Genomic DNA, 7,464 nt, shown 5'->3' with positions numbered 1-7,464 from the left:
CTGCAAAATATATAATCTAAAAACAATCAATTTAATTCAGTTGATTTTCAATTGTTTATAATTTCATGTTCTTTTTATGATTTAAACTTTATTGTTTGACTTTTAATTTAAACTTGATTCTTGAATGGACATGAACCAGATTATGCTCGTGGGTTTGGTGGTAAGTTTGGTGTTCAAAAAGATCGCCAAGATAAATCCGCTCACGGATGGGATGATCACGAATCACTGGCAAAACACGAATCACAAAGAGGTGCTGATCATATAAAAATATATGATGTTTATCACTTTTTAACATCACAAATTTTTTTTATTATTTTGGATAACTTTAATTACATGAAATCACAAAATTGTGGGAAAATTTCTCACACGGATGATGTTATGATATTATACACCAGAAAAGCTAGATTTTAAAACACAACATATTTAAATAAAGAACACACACATATATGTTGTTTTGTTTCACTATCACTTTTTCACTCAACATCAGAGCATGGATTTTTTACAACATTTTATTGCTTTTACGTTTGCATGACATTATTGTGCATGAAGATTATGCCGTTGGTTTTGGGGGGAAGTTTGGTGTCCAGAAAGATCGTCAAGATAAATCGGCACTTGGTTGGAATGAACAGCAAGCTTTATCCAAGCATGAATCACAGAAAGGTTTCATATCAGATATCATGCATGCTTTTGTTTTGCATTTGTTCATTTTTTTTTAATTTTTCTTGTTTTACAAAATAGAAAATACCTTTGTATTTTTACCCTTTAGCCAAAATAGGGTGGTAAGGATCTGACTTATCATTTTGCTTGTTAATTTACATCAATTTTTTTGTTTAGATTATTCAAAGGGATTTGGAGGGTCATATGGTGTTGAAACCGATCGAATGGATCAAGTAAGTAATGTTTTGCTAGTGCATGTGGAGTTCAGTTCAATCTTATGTTTGAACTTTTTCTTCACAGTCTGCTGGGACCTTTGAAGATATGTCAGATGCGAGTACAACATACAAGAGGACAGCACCAAGTATAAGATTTGTTTATGAAAGTTGGCTATTATTTTAGCTGTTTTGTTAGTATTTTCTAGGTATATAGAGTGTTAAATTTATTCATTTGGTGTGATTTTCCAACAGTACAATACATCTTTTTTTAATTTTTTATTGATATTATTATTGCGATAAAATAATACAAACAATGGCAACTATGCGGAAGCAATCTACAAGTACACAGTTAAAGAAGTGTGTGGACGTTCGTACAATACGTCTTGCTGTAAAATGTAAATGCACCATAGTGAATTGCTCTAGCAGTGTAACTTGCTTTGGTCAAATTTTGTGCTGACCATTTTGCATGAGCAATGTGCCTTAAACTTTAGAAAATTAAATTCTAATATGTAATGTGATATCAAGAATTTAATTCCACAGGTGGTGGAAGTGCTGGGAATATCAGGAACAAATTTGAAAACATGGCACTTGCTGGGGAGGAAGAGAGCAGGAAAAGAGCAGAGGAAGAGAAAGCCAGGAGAAGAGCGAAGGAGGAGAGTGAGAGAAAAGCTGCTGAGATGAAGAGACAAGAGGAGGAAGTGAGTTTGTTTCTTAATTCTATTAACTTTTACCACTCACAAAAAAACAATAATTAACATGATAAACGTCTGTAGGGTGTAACGGTCACTCCTTTTATCCAAAACAATATTTCTTTCTTTTTTATCAATAAGCGTGTTTTAACAACAGTTGTTTTACCGTTACTACCTGTCTTTTCGCTTTTTATCAACTCTCTTGTTCTTCGTTATCGTGACCGAAGAGACAAAGTAAATTCCATTCATTCAAACAATGCATTGATGCTTGTATATTTAAACATTTCATTTATGACTTTTTTATGTAATAAGGTATAAGTAAATTTAAAATGAGCCAAGTTCTTTATTCTAATAAAGAAATAAATATAATGCTTGAAAACAAAATAAAATCCCTGTATTTATAAAATGAAAACATTTTTTTTAAATTTAAAGTTTTTGGTGTTTGATCTTTAAATGGTTTGTTCAAATCATCAGAGGCAGTCGGAGCAAGCTCAAAGAGCAGAAGAGCAAAAAAGATATGAAGAAGAGCAAAAGCAAGCGGAGGAGCAACGAAGATATGAAGAGGAGCAACAAAGATACGAGGCTGAGCAAAGTAGTTACCAGGATGCTCCTCCCAATGATGATGATGTAAATAGATGTCTGCTAACCAGAAACTAGGATTTAGTTGACACTTTTATGTTGGTTTTAAAGCATTATAAAAACATGTTTTCTGGAAACTACATATAATGACAGTCTAGGAAATTTTTGACACCAGATCTATTAGTGTTTATTGATAAGGTAAAAACCTAATTTGAGTAACACAAATTCCTAAAGGGTAACACAAATTTTCAAAAATAAGGTAAAAAGTTCAAGGACAGACACAACGTTATTGTACAATCGCATAATATGTGAAGACCTAAAGACCACATTTTAGGGTGTGGCATCTCGCATAGTAAACTGCGACTAAATAGGTCTTCCACCTATGAATACATGATGCAAGAAATTGGTATATGCTGTGTAAAATTTAACCAGTGACATTTGTTACAGAATTATGAGCCGGAGTCTACCTACCCTGATATTCCAGTTTCAAATCAAGAACCAGAGCCTGCTGTAGAAGATTATAATGCATATGAAGGTTGTTACGCAGTAATACTGTTATAATTTTGCCTCTAACTTTAAAGATAGGGTTCAAGACTCAATGCGGGCACCACCATCTGATGGCAATTGCTCCAAATATTGGGGCCTTATGGGTTGTCCAAATTGTCAGCCAAAATCTGCCAAAATTATTCACTTACAAAGTTACATATGTTGTAAACAGGCGAAAAACTTGTTATAAGAAATGTCAATACCCACCCCACAAGCATAAATAACATATATATTTTTCCCACATTTGAAGGTTGATTAAATATTGTTTGTTAACAGCTGTAGGGGGACAGCAAATAGAAGAAGAGAATCCTTATGCTGGTGTTGATGACGCACCTGCTGTGGATCAAGGGATGTGTGCTAAAGCTTTGTATGATTATCAAGCAAGTAAGTTAGACCAATATGTTAACTTAACTAGTCATTTTATTTACCAAAATTTAAAAAAATGCATTTACATGCATTTACTATAAAACAAATGGCATTGAATTTAAGAAAAATCCTTTTTTACAAGTAAATTATTCTTAGTTGTGCTTAAATCTAATATTATACTTTATTTTATATGCAAAACTTTTTAGTAACGAATAATTCTTTCAGCTGGTGAAGACGAGATAACCTTTGACCCTGATGACATCATAACCCATATTGAACAAATTGATGAGGGTTGGTGGTCTGGCACATTCAACGGACAAACTGGTTTATTTCCAGCAAATTTTGTTGAATTGATATGAAAAACTTGAATCACAATGATAATTCATGTGAATTTCAACAATCATTAATGTATTGGAGATCATTTCATGCTTTGTGTAAATCTAATATGCACTTATATATCCAAGTATAATGTAACAATTGAGTGTAACTATACACTGTCTTCATTTATTCGTTGTGTTTGCGTAACAATAATTTTTAATCACCAGGTTTATATATATAACAAGTTTCCTTCTGTGTATACTTTGAAATTCCGAACCTATTTCCTTGTGCTCTGCTATTACTTACTGGATTAATAAATGTGCAAAATTGGTTTTAACTGTAAAATTATTATTTTCATGCCTTGTATTTTCAGAATCCTGGGTGTAAGTTTATATAATGAATCAAAGCAATGCTAATTTGGAAAATGTTTCCAATAGAATTAAAAAGTTGGAAGACATTGAAAAAAAGATTACGACTGCAATCCAAAGTGCAGGTAAATGATATTTCTATTGATGTGTTTGTTATTTACAAACTGTTTTGGTAGGTTTGACATTTCAAGAATTGTCTAAAGAAAAACCAACAGACAGATTAATAGAAAAACATTCCAGTACATTTACACAATCTCTAGATGAAGTTGAAACTGAAATGGCTTCACAGATAAGTTATCTGTCCCAGGTACTGTGTGCAACTGGCATTGACAGCAGTTATATCGGCTGGGGGCATGTATATTGTGGCCACCGGTTACAACATGTGTAACTTATTAGTGATATTTTTTTGTTTATGTATGACTGATAATTGGATAACCTCTTATGACCTACTAGGTTACGTTGAAGTAATCGTTGAAGTGAATTAAGTTTCTTGTCCACGAGCTTAGAATATCTTTTAAAATCGAGCACTTTAACTGTGCCACAGCGCAAGACAAACCATGTTTTAATTTAGGTTGCAACGAACCAGCAGCATGAAGGATCGAGTTATGCAGCAAGGAACAAAGCTCAACAAAGCAAAGAAGTAATATCCCACCTATCAACACAAGTTGGTGATATGCTTCAAACATGTACACAAGCAAGTTTTCCAAGATGAGTCCATACATTTAGAAACACTGCATTGGTTTCTTTGCAAAAATGATAATTAAAACAAACAGTTGGTGGTGCAGTTAGGAACAAGTAGGCAACTCTGTACACGCAGTCAGACAACGTTTCATCCAGGACCATTCATAACCATTTCTATGAATTCAGCGAATGTTTTTAATAATATGTAAACAGACTGTAGCTATCTTGCCAAAATGGCTCGAATTCAAATGCACATTGTAACCGTTTAATCTTTAATAAGTTTAATAGTAATATTAAAACAAACAGTTGGTGGTGCAGTTAGGAACAAGTAGGCAACTCTGTACACGCAGTCAGACAACGTTTCATCCAGGACCATTCATAACCATTTCTATGAATTCAGCGAATGTTTTTAATAATATGTAAACAGACTGTAGCTATCTTGTCAAAATGGCTCGAATTCAAATGCACATTGTAACCGTTTAATCTTTAATAAGTTTAATAGTAAAATTTATTTGAGAAAACTGGTTAAAACACCAACATGTAGATAAATTTATATTAAAGAATCGCAAAAATACAGCTAAGAGCTAACAATATTTTGTATGACATTGGTTCTTAACTTCTTAGATTATAATGACAAAACCAAATCCAGTTGTTTATTAAATTGCATATGCAACAACTTGGGTAGGCTTAAACAATAACTGTTGAACAGTGTATGGAACTATATCAGGACTCCAAAAACAAAATATATTGTGTTAACTTTTCAAGGTGTTCTTCATTGTTTAATACACTATCTGCTTCAAGTTTTGTTTTAACAGGTCGTGCAAAAGCACCACTTACTGACCAACCTTTTGATTCAATAAGTTTGCATGTTTCAAGTTCACCTACACCTGCAATATTAAGAAACGCTAAGCATTAGTTAAAGATATTTTTGCAGAAAAAATAAGGGCGGCATCTTTTTTATTTGACGCATGAAGTGCCTAGAAAAATGGTTTTCTTTTGGAATTAGACAGTGCATTAACATGTTGTAAAGTGTATACAACTACAAGCTCAATATGCTGTTAGCATATGCATTCTTAAACATTCAAACCCAATGAAATACATATTACAAATTGTCATTTTAGATGTATATATTTGTTATCATACCTAACAGTTCCGCCAAAAAAGATATCTTGACTTCTGTATATCCATGCGCAACAAGTCTTAAATATCTCTCACGCACAGATAATGTAAATTCACTCATTATCTTCTTTATATTGACGGACCATTCATAAGCTTGTATTGTATTGTGAATGCCTGAAATAAAAAGCATATAAAAAGAAATGGGGTGTTGGTAAATGGTAAATAAACTTTTCCTTGCATTATCTGCTAAGCAACCCATACCTACATAACCACCAACCCCTAACTATTAACCTCTATAACCAATGAATAAATCCTTTACCAAGCACAAACACATTCCACTAGCTAAACTGTAACATATGTTACGCACCGAAGGATTCTCCACTGTTGCCAAAATTATTCACAAATAACTAGCCAGTAGCCAGCACATTGTATTATATTGTAAAATTTTTATACGAAAAAAATTAATATAAAAGAAACACAATGACTCTATATTTATTTAACAACAGATTTCTGTTTGTTTCGCAAAATTACATTAGTTTTAGAAACACACACAACACCCTTTACCTTTACAGTCATGCGTCCAAACAGCTTTGAAAACTTCCCAAATAGCTTTTAGCTCATTTGAACTCTTTATATCGCCTGGAATCCTTTTCCACAGTAACTTTGCATTTGCTAAATCGTTTGCCAACAAATACAATGCAAGAAATTCGCAATATTGTTCAGTGCTAAGCTTCCCATGTGGCGAGTCCAACTCAAGATCTTCCATTACGGCAAGCCTTTGTTGTAATAACTGCTCCGTACAATCTGGTGCATTTGATTCCATACTGAAACAAATCACCCAAACACATCCACAGCTTCGCAATTTTACTCATGCACTTAGGTACTACTGCAACCAAGGTGGTTCTAGTACACAGTGACTTTAGCGGCCATTTTTGATACCTTCTATCGGTGTCTAGTTAATAATACGGCGTTGTTATTAAACTATGCCATGCTGTATAAAATCGCCTGAAAAACCGTATTATAGGTTTTTAATAGTCATACAAAAAAATAAACTCAATTTAATAGTTAGATGCCCATTTATTAAAACGATTCTCTCTTATAGTAATTTGTTTTTCTGTTATCTGTAAACTGAAGAAGTACGGTTAGTCCTTCGCAAAGAAGTTGATTCTGCTATAACTCCATTGAAAACTGCCGTGTGCTTGTTAAATACCATGGATAAAATTAAGGGTAAAATAAGTTGCATGATATCAGAACTAGATAATAAAGAGGAAGCTATTGAAAAATTGACAGAAGATTTAAGACTGGCAGATATAAAACGAAGATGTGTAAGTATAGTAATGTTATAACTATTTTCAAATAAATGTAAACAAAATTTAAATCCTCTACTAACTAATGCTGCACTAAAAACAAAATTTTGACAAAAACCAGTCTTATTAGTTGCTTATTTAAGTATAATTAAAATTTTTTTTCCTTTTATATTTAAGGTGGAAGAAGAAAACATCAATTTAGAACATCAATTGAATGCGAAAGAGAATTTTATTGGGAAATTGGAGCCTTTGTTGGACGAAACTGTGAAAAAACTGGCTTCATTCGAAGAAAGAGAATCTGCCAATGAAAGGTATTTCAACTGGTAATCCTTTAGCTGGTGGCCACCTGAAATTTTGGTTTCAAAATGTTCCTCAGGTGTGACTGATACCCACTGTATAATTTTTTTTGAAAAAACTTGGGCGTTCGAGTTGAAAATTAACTTTGAAAGTGCGCGAAATCGTGCTGCGTCACCGTTTTTTCCACACCAGCCGTTATGAATTAAACCAAGGTTGGATTATTACGTCATGGAATGCGTATTGTTCCTTTGATTCCTACATTAAAACAGTGGAAAAAAAACAAGATTATGCCGTCTTGTAACTTATGTAATATACCACTACT

At 33.0% G+C, this 7,464-nt stretch overlaps 4 protein-coding genes across 7 annotated transcripts in view; 3 read left to right on the top strand and 1 right to left on the bottom strand.

The window, feature by feature from the left end:
• The window catches only part of LOC100181253 (src substrate cortactin-like), a 10,973-nt gene extending 7,228 nt beyond the window's left edge, over nucleotides 1-3,745 (top strand). For all 3 annotated transcript variants that reach the window (XM_026840618.1, XM_026840616.1, XM_018817561.2), the window contains 7 exons: nucleotides 835-890; nucleotides 958-1,018; nucleotides 1,413-1,570; nucleotides 2,036-2,188; nucleotides 2,588-2,675; nucleotides 2,963-3,070; nucleotides 3,278-3,745. In XM_026840618.1, coding sequence (XP_026696419.1) covers nucleotides 835-890; nucleotides 958-1,018; nucleotides 1,413-1,570; nucleotides 2,036-2,188; nucleotides 2,588-2,675; nucleotides 2,963-3,070; nucleotides 3,278-3,411 — 758 coding nt within the window. In that variant the 3' untranslated portion in view covers nucleotides 3,412-3,745. The remainder of the gene's footprint in view (nucleotides 1-834; nucleotides 891-957; nucleotides 1,019-1,412; nucleotides 1,571-2,035; nucleotides 2,189-2,587; nucleotides 2,676-2,962; nucleotides 3,071-3,277) is intronic.
• On the top strand, nucleotides 3,625-4,926 carry LOC100179706 (mediator of RNA polymerase II transcription subunit 11-like). Of its 2 annotated transcripts, XR_003397565.1 has the most exons (4): nucleotides 3,625-3,863; nucleotides 3,915-4,045; nucleotides 4,310-4,514; nucleotides 4,729-4,926. XR_003397565.1 is itself a non-coding variant. In XM_002127129.5 (3 exons), the coding sequence occupies exons 1-3, from the start codon at nucleotides 3,767-3,769 to the stop codon at nucleotides 4,448-4,450; spliced, it is 369 nt and encodes a 122-aa protein (XP_002127165.1). In that variant the 5' UTR covers nucleotides 3,625-3,766; the 3' UTR covers nucleotides 4,451-4,722. The 2 variants fall into 2 exon arrangements, 1 of the variants encoding a protein (XP_002127165.1); XM_002127129.5 differs by lacking the exon at nucleotides 4,729-4,926 and having other exon boundaries at nucleotides 4,310-4,722.
• On the bottom strand, nucleotides 4,894-6,485 carry LOC100182035 (COP9 signalosome complex subunit 8-like). Its single transcript, XM_002126325.5, has 3 exons — nucleotides 6,103-6,485; nucleotides 5,563-5,712; nucleotides 4,894-5,306 (listed from the first exon to the last, which is right to left on the bottom strand). The coding sequence occupies exons 1-3, from the start codon at nucleotides 6,359-6,361 to the stop codon at nucleotides 5,143-5,145; spliced, it is 573 nt and encodes a 190-aa protein (XP_002126361.1). The 5' UTR covers nucleotides 6,362-6,485; the 3' UTR covers nucleotides 4,894-5,142.
• Nucleotides 6,486-6,615: 130 nt separating this feature from the next.
• Nucleotides 6,616-7,464, top strand: part of LOC100182902 (tropomyosin alpha-1 chain-like) — a 4,713-nt gene continuing 3,864 nt past the window's right edge. The window contains exons 1-2 of the mRNA XM_002125533.4: nucleotides 6,616-6,863; nucleotides 7,023-7,156. Coding sequence (XP_002125569.1) covers nucleotides 6,750-6,863; nucleotides 7,023-7,156 — 248 coding nt within the window. The 5' untranslated portion in view covers nucleotides 6,616-6,749. The remainder of the gene's footprint in view (nucleotides 6,864-7,022; nucleotides 7,157-7,464) is intronic.

This window comes from Ciona intestinalis, chromosome 2, assembly GCF_000224145.3.
Source record: "Ciona intestinalis chromosome 2, KH, whole genome shotgun sequence".
In the NCBI taxonomy this organism is placed as follows: Eukaryota; Metazoa; Chordata; class Ascidiacea; order Phlebobranchia; family Cionidae; genus Ciona; species Ciona intestinalis.
Note: the sequence above shows the minus strand (reverse complement) of the source record. Positions and strands in the feature narration are given on the sequence as shown.

Excerpts from the sequence above, each read along its gene's own strand:
- LOC100179706 (XM_002127129.5), top strand. The coding sequence starts at position 3,767 with ATGAATCAAAGCAATGCTAATTTGGAAAATGTTTCCAATAGAATTAAA. Across the intron at positions 3,864-3,914 it reads GACTGCAATCCAAAGTGCAG|GTTTGACATTTCAAGAATTG; the intron begins GTAAATGATATT and ends CTGTTTTGGTAG. Across the intron at positions 4,046-4,309 it reads AGATAAGTTATCTGTCCCAG|GTTGCAACGAACCAGCAGCA; the intron begins GTACTGTGTGCA and ends GTTTTAATTTAG.
- LOC100182035 (XM_002126325.5), bottom strand. The coding sequence starts at position 6,361 with ATGGAATCAAATGCACCAGATTGTACGGAGCAGTTATTACAACAAAGG. Across the intron at positions 5,713-6,102 it reads TTGGACGCATGACTGTAAAG|GCATTCACAATACAATACAA; the intron begins GTAAAGGGTGTT and ends TTTTTATTTCAG. Across the intron at positions 5,307-5,562 it reads TTTTTTGGCGGAACTGTTAG|GTGTAGGTGAACTTGAAACA; the intron begins GTATGATAACAA and ends TTAATATTGCAG.